This window comes from Neofelis nebulosa, chromosome 2, assembly GCF_028018385.1.
Source record: "Neofelis nebulosa isolate mNeoNeb1 chromosome 2, mNeoNeb1.pri, whole genome shotgun sequence".
Lineage (NCBI taxonomy): Eukaryota > Metazoa > Chordata > Mammalia > Carnivora > Felidae > Neofelis > Neofelis nebulosa.
In genome coordinates, this window is record NC_080783.1 from 25,358,951 (window position 1) to 25,376,514 (window position 17,564).

At 34.6% G+C, this 17,564-nt stretch overlaps 1 protein-coding gene across 6 annotated transcripts in view; it reads left to right on the plus strand.

Moving 5' to 3' along the window:
* The window catches only part of ERBB4 (erb-b2 receptor tyrosine kinase 4), a 1,148,410-nt gene that overhangs the window by 926,376 nt on the left and 204,470 nt on the right, over positions 1 to 17,564 (plus strand). For all 6 annotated transcript variants that reach the window (XM_058706132.1, XM_058706147.1, XM_058706154.1 and 3 more), the window contains 3 exons: positions 5,227 to 5,359; positions 10,080 to 10,202; positions 14,341 to 14,439. In XM_058706132.1, the coding sequence (XP_058562115.1) occupies positions 5,227 to 5,359; positions 10,080 to 10,202; positions 14,341 to 14,439 (355 nt within the window). The remainder of the gene's footprint in view (positions 1 to 5,226; positions 5,360 to 10,079; positions 10,203 to 14,340; positions 14,440 to 17,564) is intronic.

Genomic DNA, 17,564 nt, shown 5'->3' on the forward strand with positions numbered 1-17,564 from the left:
TATTTAATTTAATTTAGAAGTTTCTAAAAGTGAACTCGCTGATTTAAAGTCATAATTTTGGTTGCAAATTGTACCATCAGTGTTTGATAGAACTTTGGGTTGTTTCCCTTATCTGTATTGAAAATTATTCTGGATTCAAGAAAAAGAAAAAAAGAAACCTATATCATAAAATTGAAATCCTTTTATTTGGTGAAATACCTATGAAAGAATCTTACAGATTTAGCATTCTTTGCAATGACTACATTAGGCAAAATACCAGTTTAACTAAGTTTACAATTTTAAAGAAAAATATTGCTGTATATTTTTAGGAGGATGGCCTGCCTTTGACATTAAATGAAAAATGGTATAATAGTTTGAGAGCCATTGAGTTTTAATCATAAATTATATTGACTTTAATACATTTTTTTTCTGACTAGATCTGGAGAGAAACAGATCAATGAAGGAAAAATGTTTGGATGTTTATAAAATCAAATTTCATATATTCTCTCACATTTTATATACTCCAGTGAGGATTAGGGTGGTTCAAATATAGCAATAAATTATAAGAATGTATCTTATTATATGAGTAATATAGTTTGGGGAGGCACTACTCTTTTATAGATAACTATTTAAGACAGGTAATTGCATTCAAGGCAATAGAATATAATACACTATGTTGTCTCTGAAATTCAAAATGAAATTATGAAAGCCAAATTATATGCTTTTAAATAAATAAGCCAAGTTCATTTGTGACTAAAAATCTTTATTATATTAGTCTCTATTAGTAGTGGGGGAATATCTGTTTCATTGTAGTATTTCCGAATCACAGAATAAGGTAAATTATCATTTTACTACATCCTTTTATTTATTTTTTAATTAATTTAACATTTATTTTTGAAAAACAGAGAAGAAAATGAGCAGGAGAGGGGCAGAGAGAGAGGAAGACACAGCAGAATCCAAAGCAGGCTCCAGGTTCTGAGCTGGCAGCGCAGAGCCCAATGTGGGACTTGCTCCCATGGACTGTGAGACCATGACCTGAGTTGAAGTCAGATGCTTAACCGACTGAACCATCCAGGCACCCCTGATTACATTCTCTTAATCTAAGCTTGGAGCTGGTACTTGAAGTGTCCTATGTCTTCTACTTTAAGGGTCCCATACATTTTTAATGTACAGGCAAATGACAAGAAACAATACTCATGTTATAGATAACAGAAGACAGAACATTTTAGGTCCCTTGGTGTTTGACCCTTATGATCTTGTTAATAGTGTAATATCTCAGCCTTTTAAGAGGTTGCTGTGACTCACATGTGAAAGGAAATGCTGTCTTTCAGAAATATAGCTTAGTTGGCAATAGCCAGCATTATACCTAGGAGGGATATACAGCAATTTAAGAAAAGCCACTTAAATGGCTATTTCCTCTTTATCCAAAGGGTTCTCATAAAGAGTTGATGGATTAACTCTTAGGGAAAAATGGGCATGTATCCTATACCTACAAATATCTGGGTTCATCAAAATTTCATGGAGTAGGAAATGTGTAAATAATATTAACTTTTCAGATTAGCTTGGTCTGGCAAAACATAATGTTAATTGTACAAAACATAGTGAGTGGGAAATGTCTCAGACACATTAAACGGTAATGATTAGAAATACGTGCAGAAGTACTTCCATTGTAAAGGTGGACGGGGGATAGCAAAATTAAGTCTTAATTGAAAAAAATACAAAGTAAACAGTAAAGGAAAAAATACGGTCATTGTTATAAAAAACTTTTAGACAATGATTTATTTTTCTGTGTTTTAGTTACATTTAACAAACTTGTATATCCAAAGGAAAATACATTGTATCAAATTTAAAAATGCCCATTAGTAAAAATGCAAAAATAAAAGCACTATAATCATACCATCCAAAGACAAGAACTGTTTAGTGTCTTATTGTATATTCTTCTAGAAATTTTTACACACACACACACACACACACACTTCTCTAATTGAGATTCTACTGTTTGTAGAACCCACTCTTTTAAATCTATGGCCTATATCTTTACATGGCAGTACATTTTTATCTCATCTGCTACCTAATCAGCCCATAATAAAACTTCTCAAGTTATCTGAAACCTGTCCATACAAATGGTGGTCAAAACTAAGGTTCACTGCAGGATTGCATTTCACATCTTGTTGTTATGACCAGTAAGTCTTTTTAATCAAAACAGTACCTTTTTTTCCCATTCACTTATTAAAGAAACATGCACGTTGTCTTAAAGAATATTCCCCCTTCTCAGTTTGACCAGTTGCATACTTGTGGTTTATGATTTATTTTTCAAGAGCAACTTCTAAAATATGAAGGATTTGGCCACCTAAAATATCCAACAAAACATTTATGTAAGATTTTAAGGTATAGAAACTAGTTCTTCAAGCTTGTACATCTACCATTCCTGCAGAGTTGTAAGAAAGAGAAAAGATAAAGAAAGGCAAATCAACCAAGGAACTTCTTTGGGGGAAATATTGAATGTAAATGCTAATGAGAAAAACGTAGAAATTATAGTCTATTGTGTTTTTGGGTGTTTTATGTTTATTGCCATGACCAAGCTAAGTAGTAATGACTCAACAATTGATATCCACCCAAATTAGATGAAAACAATGGAGGCAGAGGTCTCATTTTATTCTATTAAGTGGTTCTTCTTGGGGCACATGAGTGGTTTAGTGGATTAAGCGTCAGACTTTTGGTTTCAGCTGGTGAGATGGAGCTCCACAGGCTCTGTGCTGACAGCGTGGAGCTTACTTGGGGTTCTCTATCTCACTGTCTCTCTTCCCTTTTCCTGTTTGCACACATTCTCTCTCTCTCAAAATAAATAAATAAACGTAAAAAAGAAGTGATTCTTCTTAAAATGGAAAACAAAAACAAAATAGAACATTTTTTGTTACAGTGATATTGACATCCATTTTCATAAATCCATGCCACTTATTTTTTGCAGAATAGATAAACAGAAGAAGTTTAGAGTTTAGTTCAAATCTACAACTAACAAAATGTTGGGCACTATTCTCAGTCATACATAAATCCTTTGCAATAAAAATATTCGGTTGAAGAAACAAAAATACAACTCTTTGTGTAGTAATGGCTTTTTCAGGGATATGTGAAACGCTTGAGCCAGAAATTATGCCTTGGACTGAAATCTTAAAATGTTTTCTTGAGATACATATTTAACTGCCAGGCTCAAAAATATGATCTTACACATGCCAAAACACATCACAATGATGAGTTTGTGTCCATACTACAGTTTAATTTTCTCAGCATAGATTTTTATATCTTTATAAAATTCCATTTAGGAAAATCTAGTTGAATTATAGCAACATTCCAGTATGCTATAGTACTTTCGGCTGTCAGGAAACAACCTTTAGGATGAAATACTTCTTAAGGTTTTTCTGTAGTTTTATACAGCAATATAACAGTCATAATCTTTAGAAGACATGGCTTCATTTATAGAAGTTACACAGATTTTTTTCAAGAGCTCCTTAAAATTTTAAAATTTTATTTAGGATCATCTGCTATCATTATTTTTGATGTGTCTTTGAACAGAAGTTTATTTTGCAAGAGCAAGTAATTTTTTTTTTCTAAAAGAATGTAGCTGTATAGAGTAAATTCCTGTAAAAATGGGAACATAAGGCATAAAAAAATTTACTATTGAAAGCATGGACATTCAGGGAGTTCTTTTTTACTTTTCTTATCTATCATGTCTTATTGGTCAAATATGTATTAGGTAACACCTATGTGTTTTACTCTGGGCTATTTACTGTGTTGAATGAAATTAATATATCTCAGGGCTATGACCACAGAAAGCTCATAGATACTACTCTAGAACAAGCAGTTAAGATCATAAATATTACTTTTCGGGGCGCCTGGGTGGCGCAGTCGGTTAAGCGTCCGACTTCAGCCAGGTCACGATCTCGCGGTCCGTGAGTTCGAGCCCCGCGTCAGGCTCTGGGCTGATGGCTCGGAGCCTGGAGCCTGTTTCCGATTCTGTGTCTCCCTCTCTCTCTGCCCCTCCCCCGTTCATGCTCTGTCTCTCTCTGTCCCAAAAATAAAAAATGTTGAAAAAAAAAAAAAAATTTAAAAAAAAAAATAAATAAAAATAAAAAAAATAAATATTACTTTTCAAGCAAGGAAAAAAATTAAGTTAGAAAACAATGAGTGATCAGTTTCAAAATTATATCTTAGCTAACAATGTATTAAAGAGACACTTTAAGAAGAAAAATCTCTAGGAAATCTCTTCTAACCCCTTCTAATCTCATCTTACTAGTTATATCTTTTAATGTAATACTTAATGTGTAGACCTCTTTTGTAGGTATATGATGCTTAGGCACGCTTTTGATAATAATATTTACTTCTGTCCTACTACAACTCTGAAAACCAATCTGACTCAATTCTTCATTTTTTCCTGCTCTATATCTTATCAAAGTTCCAAGAGTTTGAAACAGCACTTTTGTTAATACGTCTCTCTTATCAGTACCATCATGCTCCAGAGGTGTGGGGTTCATATATTTCCAGACCATTCATTTTTGCATTAGAGCAGTAGTTCTCAAAAGGCGGTGATTTGGGCAGACATTTGACAATATCTAGTGAAATTGTCGACTGAAGGATGGGGGTGCTACTGGCATCTAGTGGGTGGGGGACAAGGATGTTGATAAACACCCTAACGTGCATGAGACAGTCCCCCATAACAAACAAGTGTCCAACCTAAAATGTCAATAGTGCCACTGTTGAGAAAGTCTACTTTAGAAAAAATTTTGGAAATAATATTATATACCACAACATTATTAAAATATATTTCCATTTATTTATAGATACAAGTAAAATTAAAACAATTTAAAATGCTTAAATATCAATATTTTGGCATATGTTCTTCATTCTGTTACTAAGTGTAATATATATATGTATATGTATACACACACACACACACACACACATATATATTCATTTTTTTTTTTTTTTTGGTCAAATGGCATGCTGTGGCTGCTCGTCTCCAAAGATTAGTTGTTTGTGCATGGTTTATTTAAAAAACAAAGCAAAACAAAAAGCGTAAAGTTTTTGTCATGAGAAAAATTTTGTGACAGCTTTAATGCAATTTTTTGTTTGTTTTTCTTCTAACTGACTAGATCTGTAGTATGTGGATAATGTATCCTACATCCACTCTTTTTCTTCCTCTGTCTTGTCTCTCCTCTTACTTGTTTTTTTCCTGTTTCCTTCGGTTGGCAGAACTCCTCTAATTGCAGCTGGAGTCATCGGCGGGCTCTTCATCCTGGTCATCGTGGGTCTAACATTTGCAGTTTATGTAAGAAGGAAGAGTATCAAAAAGAAAAGAGCCCTGAGAAGATTTCTGGAAACAGAGGTGAGGTGTTTATTTCTTCTCTGCATGTGTTTGGGGCTTTTCATTAGGTTTAGAAGGTTTAGATGATACTCAGCTTTTTAATCCAAGTGAAATGCTGTTCAATTTCCTGCCAAGGGCTTATAGTTCATAGTATGTTATACAAAGTTGATGAAAAATCAGAGTGTATAGTAAAAGTAGTCACGGCAGTTTCATGGCTTAAAGAGGACAAATACCAAGGGCGAGGCTATTATCTTCTCGAATGACAGATCTTATTGAAAAGACATATCTGTTTCTTTTGGGAGAGGAATCCCAAAAGCAAGCTCTAGGATATTACAGTAGCAGAACAGAAAACATCTGGGTGGATGAAGTCTCAACAGCAGAACTAGAAAAATGTTAGAATTTTTCTGTTTGAAAATAAAACCAGATAGGCCAGCAATTTATGCTTTAATTACCGTCATTAAATTGGTAGCCACTGATCCCACTATACTAGTGGTAAAAAGCTGAGCTTACAGGATGAAGCTTAGTATTGTAATCACACAGACCTTACCACACAATTTATGTGAGTCATTTAATATTATGCGTGTTAGTTGTTGTGAATTTGTAAATTACCCACAAATTATTATAATTTCTTTTATATTGCCACACTGAGTTCTCTAGTGTACAACATGATAGTTTTCACTGTACAGTACAGGTTACAGGGGAAAAACAATTACAGAAAACTATGCATTTCCACATCCTTCTCAACTCGCATCTTACCTCTTTCTTCTGATATACACATCCCTGGCTGTCTGAACAGCTCACAGCAATTCTGTTCTGAGACTTAGCCTTCCCTGGTTTGTTTTCTTGCTCATTGTCAGTGTGACAGTCTGACTTTTCCTCTTAATACTGACAGGAATGAGAACATTCATTTATAAATTTTGCAAACTGATAGCAAATAAAATTTAGCTCTCTTTCTTTAGAAGTTGAAAGTAGATAGAAGAATCGTGTGAAATGTTCAAGTACCTACAGTTACACGGAGGAAAGAATTTCTAAGAATTGGAGGTGTCTAAAATTCAAATGGATTGTCTCATCAATAGAGATGGCTAAGCATAAGATAGGTAGTCAATTATATACTTGAGAAAAAATAGTAATAACTCTTACTTGAGCTGGATATTTACAAATAGATCAACTTCATCATTTTCAACCCTGCACATGAATACAAGTTTGGACACAACACCTGTGCTGTGCTTATTTTCAGTTTAGCTAGGATGCTGTAGGCAGGTAGAATTCTCCCTCATGGCCAGCTTGGGGCAGTTGTAAAGAGAATTCTAAAGAGTGAAGTAAATTATAGTTGGAGAGGAACTGAAGGCTTGGAACAGCAGTGGCTATTTAAGTGACTGAATAAATAGAAAAAGAGTTCTGTCCCTTAACCACAGGCAGAAAAATCTCATTGCTACAAAAATAATTATTTTGTGTGTTTTCTTTTTTTTAATATGGTGCTAAGAATGTCCTTTAAATTGGCATTTAATTACTAAATAAGCAAATGCTGATTAGTTTTATAAGCAGATTCTAATTTTTATAAAAAATTATTGCTTAGTACTAAATTAGATAATTGTAGAAGTCCCATCTTTCTCTCAGGAGAAGTAAATAACTATGATTCTGCCATCTAAATAGAAGAGGAGTTCTTAAGAGGATCAACTCAAATCCTTAACTACTGAAGCTTGAAATCTGTCTCAGATGTGAAAAACTTGTTAAAGCATGATATATTGTTGGAATGTACTTAGAGTAAATATGCTTTTCCAAAATCGTTTTGCTCCAGATTGTCTTGTCTTCTGTTACATGAATAAAAGTAGAAAATATGTTTGTTTTTATTTAACATACACTTACTGAGATGCACTGTAAGCTTGATACTTTGATAGATACTGTGATTAAAAAGTGTTAATGGGACATGATCCTATCCCGTGAAGAGTGACAGCTTCAGAGCTTACAATATGGCAGGCAATATTCCAAAGTTTTCCAGCTATGTTATACCCCATTTCATCTTTTGACACTCTTCGAAGGTAATTATTGCCATATCTATGTTAACGAGTATGAAATGAGGGACAAGGAGGGATAAATTGCTTTCTAAGCCTGTGAGTGGCAGTACTAAGATACAAACCTACAAATTTAAACTTGACCCTCTTTTTGCCATCTTGGCATGCAAATGAAACAATGCGTCTTTTAAAGACATCATTCGCAAATGCCTGGAAAAATATGTTTGTAAAAATTTTAAGTGACATCTAAGAAAATTGCAGAAGACTAAACATTTCAGGTAGAATAGTGAAGTTCTCAAAACATGAAATTATGGGGGCGCCTGGGTGGCGCAGTCGGTTAAGCGTCCGACTTCAGCCAGGTCACGATCTCGCGGTCCGTGAGTTCGAGCCCCGCGTCAGGCTCTGGGCTGATGGCTCGGAGCCTGGAGCCTGTTTCCGATTCTGTGTCTCCCTCTCTCTCTGCCCCTCCCCCGTTCATGCTCTGTCTCTCTCTGTCCCAAAAATAAATAAAAAAAACGTTGAAAAAAAAAATTAAAAAAAAAACATGAAATTATGGCAATATTATGTGCCAAAGCATCTGTTTTAAATACATATAGCCCATAGTGCTAAAATTTAGTCCCCAATCTTGCATATGATTTTTATATAAGTTTTTATATGATTTAAAAAGATAATTTATTAAAGTTCCTGATTATATACATATAGTGTGTGTATCAAAATCTACTGAACAAATGCTGTACAGCAGAGTTGGATTCGAATAAAGGACATTTTCTGAGGGAGATTCTTCTTCTAGTTTTTCAAAAAATTTTGTAATTCATCCTGAGATTTATTTTAGGTGACTTGAACACAATTGTATGCATTTTTTGAAATATAAATTTGAAAATGAAATAGAAGCATATTTGTGGTCAAACTTTTAGACCATAGCCTAAATTTATTGATCATTTTATCATCTTCTCCAAATTCTCGTTGGTTTTCACTGCACTTACCTATACTCAAGATTCTGTTCAGCTATTGAAATAGACCATTATGTTCACAGAAGCATAATAATAACCAAGCCAGAGGGTCACAGTGCACTTAGCATTGTAAACAGACATTGTGAAATACTGTGATGGTTTTCAAGGCAATTTGAGTAGGCGTCGCTTTTAATTATTTCCTTAGGCTGAGAAAGAACCAGTTATTTGTCTGAGTTTAAAGTTTAGTTCCTTAATTTAACTTTTAAAAAAGAAACTTCTATTTCTCTCACTTGCATTTTGACTCAAGCATAGATAAAAACCTAAAATTTTAACACAGGATGTAGACTATTGGTACCCACAGTCAATCTCGCGTTTACTTTTTTTTTTTTTTCCTCCCCTTACATAAGCAGGAAATTGGCACATACTCACATATCTTTCCCCTCCTTACTCATCCTCTCTGGCTGAATGGCATCTAAACTGAACATCTAAAATTATTTGTATTTATATCTTTTGGCCACACCCAGCCCACTTTACAGTCTGGTGTTTCCCATCCTGATCTCATCCTTCAGACCTGTCCCACCCCTCGTTGCATTCTTCTTTCTGTCTTCTTCCTCCTCCCTGATGCTGTGTCCAAACTGTTCTTTACATTGGCAAACCCTCCTCCATGTCAATCCATTTTTATTATCTCAAGTCCAACTTTAAAGTGTACCTCGTTGGGGCGCCTGGGTGGCTCAGTCGGTTGAGCGGCCGACTTCGGCTCAGGTCATGATCTCACGGTCCGTGAGTTCAAGCCCCGCGTCGGGCTCTGTGCTGACAGCTCAGAGCCTGGAGCCTGTTTCAGATTCTGTGTCTCCCTCTCTCTGACCTCCCCCGTTCATGCTCTGTCTCTCTGTCTCAAAAATAAATAAACGTTAAAAGAAATAATAATAATAATAAAATGTGCCTCGTCCAGGAAGCCAAAACTAGCAAAGCTTACTTGCTACTGGATATTTTATTCCTTTGCATTCCAAAGCATTCATGTAGGATCTAGAATGAGTTCATAGAATTTTAGAATTTTTTATCTTTAAGGTACTTTAGGGCCTTGCTGCTTAACATGTGTTGAAGGACCATCATCGTACATAGATATCACCAGGAGTTCTGCAAAATGCAAATTTCAGCCCCAACTTTAGACTTATTGAACCAGAATCTGTATTTTACCAAGAATGTCAGGTAATTCAAATGTACACCAAAGTGTTAGAAGCAGTGCCCTGGGGCACTGGTATTGTGCTAACTTACTTTATTTTCTTCCAACCATTTGTTTGTCCTGGCTTCCCAGTTAGATTTTCAATGCTAAGAAGACAACATTTTATTTTATTTTATTTTATTTTATTTTATGTATCAAATCTCCTAAAACAAGAAAGAAAACTTTGATAGAGTACATGGACATAACTAAGATCTCTGAGTCTTAGCTGGGGATACCAAAACTGGAAGCACTTCAAAAAGTAAGATTTAGAGCCCCTAATCAGCCTAAATTTCTTTAAAAATAGGGAGAAAAATCCCCTACCTTAGTATGCCTCAAGGTAGGCACAGTTTTATACTTGTGTTCAGCTAGGCAAAAAGCATGGGAAGAGAAAAGACTCTGAAGGAATCGTGAGCGATCCATACTACAAAAATATTGTCAATGAAAGTGTGCTTGTGTGTTTTTGTATGTATGAGAAAGAGAAGCAGGCAGAGGAAGAGGGGGAAGCACTGACTGGTGAATGGAAAGCTGTATAACCTGTATTCTTTTTTGTTTTGTAGTTGGTAGAACCCTTAACTCCCAGTGGCACAGCACCCAATCAAGCTCAACTGCGTATTTTAAAAGAAACTGAGCTCAAAAGAGTGAAAGTACTTGGCTCGGGAGCTTTTGGAACAGTGTATAAAGTAAGTAAAAACCCATACCATTTGTTACTTTAAGTTTCCTTTCAGACTTGTCTTAAATAATAGCCAGAGTTAATTGCTCTCACCAACCTAATTTCCTTTTAATATCCAGAGAGTGGAACCTTTATAGTATAGTATAGTATAGTATAGTATAGTATAGTATAGTATAGTATATATAGTATACTGTATAGTATAATAGTATAGTATAGTATTGAGAAGTTGCTGCACAAGTGAATCCATTCATTTGTGTTGAGGGCTGGGATGGGTACAGTCACGAGAAAGCAGGAAACTGTCACGGAAACCATGGTATATAGTCTTTCTTTCCACGCCCTTCTGAACCCCTTTTGATATGATCTCCCTATTGGTAAATTTGTCCTTACCTAAAATACACAGCTCTCACCCACTTTCCTTCTGCGTACACAGTGCTGCGGGGAATCCCAGACAGGCCTAGCGATGTACCATAATCCTTGCTCTTCTTTTCTTCTGCTCTTTCATCCACATGTCTCCCCACCAGGACGTTACTAGCCTATCTTTTTAGAACCTACACAAATGTGCTGACTGGTTAACAGGATAGGACTAGTTCCTAAACTACTTTTTGCCTACCTGTTATATATGATTTAACAGAAAACTTTCAGTTTTGATGTCTTCACCATTGTATGCAAACTAAAAAAGTGACTTTATTTGTGAAATTCAGGTCGGAGAATGAAAGGGTGACATCGTGGGTTTCCAATAAGAGACATCTTTTTGGAAAGGGAAAGCTCAAATAATGTTATCTGCGTGTTTACTTTTTTAGTTTAATTACAAAACCAATTCAGAGACCAGGCCCAAGGTTAATTGTGGGGAAATTTGTTTTTCAAATTCAAATTTCTGCTGGGTTAGTGCTAAATCCCTCTTAGACTGTCCATTGTGACAGTTCCCCAAATTTTACTTGACAGTTTTATATATTTCTTAAAGCTATATGCAAGCCTACAGTTATTTTTACAAACATTTTTGTTAAAATAGACTGGATCTTAGAAATTCTGTATTTTACAATGTTTGGTTTTTTTTCTATGTGAAACAGGTATTTACTTAACAAAAAATATTAACAAGTAGAATATTAATCTTAATTTTCTCTCCTGAGTGTTCCAAAAATAATTTAATCTCTTTAGAATAAAATTGTTTTATTCTAGGGCCAAAATGCAGAAATTTCTTAATCTATTTAGTGTACATATTATGTTCAATTACACTCAAGATTAATTGAGCACCTAATTGGAATAGAAACTATTCTAGGCTGGCTTGGTGCTTTCTAGTCTTCAAATTCTTTGTAATGTTGAAGAAACACAACTTATCCTGTTTTTCTATTTATATATGTGCTAGAAATAATGGACTTCCTGTTTGAAGATAACTCAGTTTTAGATTGTTCCTAGCATATCACCACCCTTTTATTTTAAAGATGGTATGATCTGGGGCGCCTGGGTGGCGCAGTCGGTTGAGCGTCCGACTTCAGCCAGGTCACGATCTCGCGGTCTGTGAGTTCGAGCCCCGCGTCAGGCTCTGGGGCCTGGAGCCTGTTTCCGATTCTGTGTCTCCCTCTCTCTCTGCCCCTCCCCCGTTCATGCTCTGTCTCTCTCTGTCCCAAAAATAAATTAAAAACGTTGAAAAAAAAAATTTAAAGATGGTATGATCTGGAAAGCAAAATTTATTTTAAATCATGGATAACATTTAGCTCAAGGACAAATATGATCTAGTGACCTCAGCAGGGAAAAATTACCCATTTAGACATTTACTAATAAAGTTATATGAATGTTTTTATTATGAACAATTATTTGCCTGTTGTCCATGACTTAATGCCTTTATTGAAATTACTTGTATTGAAGGTTCCATAAGTATGTTTAAATTTTATGCCTGCAGTGTGTATGGTTGACCCTAAGTTTTAATTAGTATATAAGTTCCTACAAAGACATACTGTCTTAAAATGTAAAGAACTATTCTTGACCACATAAATGCAAATTAGCTTAGCTAATTATTTGGCTAATTTTTCCTCCTGGTTGGAGATATGCTGTGTTTAAACATAAAAGATCTGAACCAATATTGTGGGTATTAGCATAGTTGAATTTTTGTCTGGTCAGGCCTAGAAAATAATGACTACTTATTTAAAAAGCAGTACAAATTAATTCACACTGAATTTATATTCTTATTTCAAAAGTATACTTTAGGAATATTTTAATATTGATGATACATCTTTATAAAGTAATCCCCTCTTTAGTTACTTTATTGAGTAATGGTAAACGTGTTCTCTACCCTAGATACCATCACTAAGAAAATGTAGCCTATGGATCTTGGACTTTCACTGCCTCTCCTACCCCATTTCTGCACTAATAATTTAAAAATAATAATAATACCACAGGGAACATGGCTTATTTCTTTGTATTTTTTTAAATCTTTTTCAATGTTTATTTATTTTTGAGACAGAGAGAGACAGAGCATGAATGGGGGAGGGTCAGAGAGGGAGACACAGAATCTGAAGCAGACTCCAGGCTCTGAGCTGTCAACACAGAGCCCAACACGGGGCTCGAAGTCACGAACTGTGAGATCGTGATCTGAGCTGAAGTCGGATGCTTAACCGACTGAGCCACCCAGGTGCCCCCTTTTTTGTATTTGACACATAAATTTCCCTATTCACTCTAAGAAGAATATAACCCTTAAATTCACCTTCTAATGGTTAAAGAGTTTTTTTCTTTATTATTCTGATTTTTTTAAATAATTTTTGTATTTAGTTCTCCTCTTGTATTATTACAACTTTTGATAATACAAATATACATGTTTTAAAAGCGAAAAACTTTTTTTAAATTTTTTTAATGTTTATTTATTTTTGAGACAGAAAGACACAGCATGAGCAGGGAAGGGGCAGAGAGAGAGGGAGACACAGAATGTGAAGCAGGCTCCAGGCTCTGAGCTGTCAGCACAGAGCCCGACGTGGGGCTCGAACACACGAACTGTGAGATCATGACCTGAGCCGAAGTCAGACGCTTAACCGACTGAGCCACCCAGGCTCCCCAAAACTTTTTTTTTTTTATAACTACAACCAATTGATATTAGGAAAGACTAGAAATTCTCTTTAGGAATAAGAGATTGCTTTTCCCCCTTTCATTTTAATGTTAAAACTGGACTAAGAATACTTTTGTTTTTGGTGTCAGGGCTAATAAGTTAAAATCTGAGATTTCCATTTTTTCCATATAACCTCACATTCGTTTCTGTGTTCATTTGGGACAATGTGCTTCAAAAAAAGTCTCATGTAATCGATGCATCCCTATGTATCTTATCAAAATTGTTGTCCTAATTCAAATAGCTGTTTGCTCAGAAATGCTGTTATGTTCCTTAATGTTGTGTACTTGACTCAAACCTTACCTACTTTATATTTTCCCATGGTATAGATCTTGCTCAGATATTATATTTTTGTAGAAGGAGAGAACTGGCGGTGACCAATATAAATATTTTATATTATTTCAGAGCTAATAAAAATCCTTGACACACACATACACAATATTTAACAATCTAAACAAATTAATAGGTGGTCAATACTCCCTAGTACTTTCCTTAGAAAACTAGTTCTTAAATCAATCTGAATTTCAGGAATGTGAGACTATGCTATTTTCATGTTTTTGTTTGTTTTAGTTGCAGAATAATTAGGTAATATTAATGCTGAAAAGAACCTCCAAGATTACTTAGCCCAGTCTTCTAAATTACAAATGAGACATTTGAAGACCAAAAATTGGAACAGCATTCTCAAAGTCTTGAGAAGTTGATTTTTATCCAAATCTAATATTATTATATTTTATGTCATTTTTTTCTCTATTGAAAGCCTTTTTCACACATACAAATTGAATGTTATAATGTGATACTTTATAATATAATAGTAAACACCTTGAAAGCAGAATAAATATATGAGTCATTCTCAGATAATGAAAGCAGAAAACAAAGTTGCTATGTAACTTGTAACATATAGCAGGTACTTGTTAAATTTTTGTTGATTGAATAAAAAGATGTAGAACTTCTAAATTATTTTTTTAAAGAAATTAATAGAGTGGTTAAATCAAATTTTGTCTCTGGTATGAATTTGTATATGTCTTCATATAGATTTTATGTGATTTTTCCCCCAAAGGGTATTTGGGTACCTGAAGGAGAAACAGTAAAGATTCCTGTGGCTATTAAGATTCTTAATGAAACAACTGGTCCCAAAGCCAATGTGGAGTTCATGGATGTAAGTATAGACACCAGGCAATCACATTTTTATGCGTTATTAATAGACTGCTTTTAGAATTAAATAAAGACTTCACTACTTACAAATGGTATAATATTTATAGTTAAAGCCATGAGCAGGGGTCAGCAAATTTCTTAAAGGACCAGAGAATAAATAGTCTTTTTGTGCAATGTGGTCTCTATGGAAACTAGAGACCACAGCTCTGTCCTTTAGGTGGGTGAACATCCATAGGTACCTAAAAACACAACACACAAAAATGGATTTGCCTGTGTTGCAGTAAATTTGATTTACACAAACAAGATGAAGGCTGAAGGCCTGAAGACCAAATTCTGCTCTCACAAGAGCTCTGTGTTTAACCACTATGCAAAGAAGGGCAAATTGCATTTGGGAGTAGTAATGATGATTTGAAAAATTAATTGTGCTGCTTTATTTTATTATTGTTATCCACTTAGCAGAAAACATCAATCAAGGTTAGTTTCTATAGTAAGTCAGTTTGTGCTAAATTTAAATTAGGAACCTACCCGAGTCAGATAATTACCGATGGAAATTTACTTTTTTCAGTTCAAATTCGGAAGACAAACCTTATGGGTAAAAAGCTCCAACTATAGAAAAATTAGAGCGTTCTGAAGAATAAAAATACTTGATAAGGTCAATCAGAACTTTAAGATTCCCCCCCCAGCAAAGATTGTAGATTGAGCTGTTCAGCAGATTTCAGAAGGTAGGACAGATAAAATGTATATGTGGCATGCTGTTATTTTTTCACATTCAATATAAGCCATCCTGTGAGGGGTTCTATCAAAGATACATATGTTCTTTCTCTTTTAGAATGATATTTTCAATAATAAGAATGATTTTGATTTTCAAATGACCTTCGTATGAAAGATGATGCAAGCATATGAACTTTGATTTTTTTAAAGATGGATTGCTATATATTTCTACCCAGTTTCTCTTGTAAGCTCTTTTGTAAGTTTTATAGGAGCTCAGTTTTTGACCTTGGATAATTTATTTGGGCATAATGCTTACCATCATATATGGGACTGCTTTTAGTTAAAGAACTTCTTGGCTATTCATATAACAGGACTGATAATTAACCGGTGCAAGCCAGCTGCTCTGATCAGTCAGTGCTGTGCCTTACCAGTTGCTAAATATTTTGAATACCAACCTTGTTACACCTTGTTGTTTATCTACCACCACTTGACAGACACTGAGTCCAGTAACTAAATAATATTTCCTTCTGCAGGTGTCTAAAAGTTCTGACACTCTCTGCAGCTACCTGTCCTGGCTCATATAGTAAAATGTAAAACTGAAGCTTTTTCCAGTGAAGTCACAAACTATTTGATCTTGATTATAGGTATACAGTTGTGAAAGGAATTTTCAAAGAAACTAAAAAAATATTAAGAAAAAGGACAATGAATATAAAGAGTGTAGGTTAATATGTAAAACTGATATAAAAAAAGATCTTGCCCAGACTAGACTGCAGCCAAAGCTGAAATTCACAAGAATGCTAATAATCTCTGCTGGAGGCTCGGACAGCCATTTTTGTCATATTTCCATGGAAACAGACTGGCAAAAGGGGTTAAGAGGCTACAAAATAATCACCTAAGAAAGAAGCTTTAAAGGCTTCATCATGATTTTGAATGATTATTTGAAAGCTCCTAACCCCATCCTTTTTATTTTTTTTTTTCCTGATCTGAAGTCTATTCCCATGGAAACAGGAGTGGGGATGGCAGCTTGAAGTCTTAGATTTCTGCTGAATTTTAGATGAGGTTCTGATTGAGCCATGAAAGGAGTCATTTTCCTAAATCATTGGCAAATTTGGTGACCAACAGACTCCAAACCGTATGTTCTTTTTAGAAGTTTAAAAAAAAAATTAGGGAAAATGTTTTGACTGAGCCCTTCGTATGTGTGGATAGATGCCAGATTAATAGATCGATGGACTGCCATCGACAATTTCAATAAATATCAAGCAGAAACATTCAGTACTATTTCACATCTTCTTTCAAAACATTAGTGTGGCATCGCAATAATTAAAATACAGTTGCACTGGAAAAATTAATGGTAAATTCAGTATTTTAAATAGACTGGTATAATTTTAATGCAAAGTATACCTACATTTTATAGCAACATTTTTAGCTCATCTATTATGAATGTAGATCATTGTAAGTACTTAAATAACATATCAAACTATAATAAAAAGCTTCATATCAGCAAATTTATTTGTAATTTGGACCTAGGAATTAAGTTGAAGTTGCCAGTATCCCAGGGTTATTAAAATGAAGGTCATGTTTGGCACATCTCCTAGTTTGGGTTCTTCCATATGGTAGAGTACTCCCGGTTTAACTTTGAAATTAATATAACATCTGCAACCATGCTTCATGTCTCTTGCAAATTAATGTATATGTGTATTTGTTTATATGCATTTGTTTTATACCATTTTGAAGAAGGAAAATAAAGCTTCCAAAGATTTTGGAAACCATACACTCTTATTAAACATTAGATCTCTGGGCACCTGGGTGGCTCAGTCAGTTAAGCATCCAACTTTGGCTTAGGTCATGATCTCAGGGTTCGTGAGTTCAAGCCCCACATAGGTCTTGTTGCTGTCAATGTAGAGCCTGCTTCCAATCCTTTGTCTCCCTTTCTCTACCCCTCCCCACCCCTTTCTCTCTCTCTCTCTTTCAAAAATAAATTAAAAAAAAAAACATTAAGAAAAAGAAGGCATTAGATCTCTTTGCCCCACTTCACCTGACAGCATCCAACTTTATACTTGGGGTAGAATATTCTAAATTCAATAACTGTTAATACTAAGTTTATTAGATACAGCTATGTTTTACTGGTTATTATAATAAATGACAAAATACAACTTAAAACTCACTACATCCAATACTTCTATTGATATCCAGGGCAAAGGAGAGGACTTTTACATTTTCTTAGAATTTTTACCATAGGCAAAAACAAATAAGGAACAATTTGTGTTCTTGTAAATGCTATGCTAAAAGTAAGAGAAGGAGAATTTGGTCACAAGGCTGTTATTCAACCCACCTGGATATGTCTAATAGATTTATAATGACAATAATAACACACTGTTATTGAATGGCCAGTATGTCTTTAATTCCAATAAAGGAAGA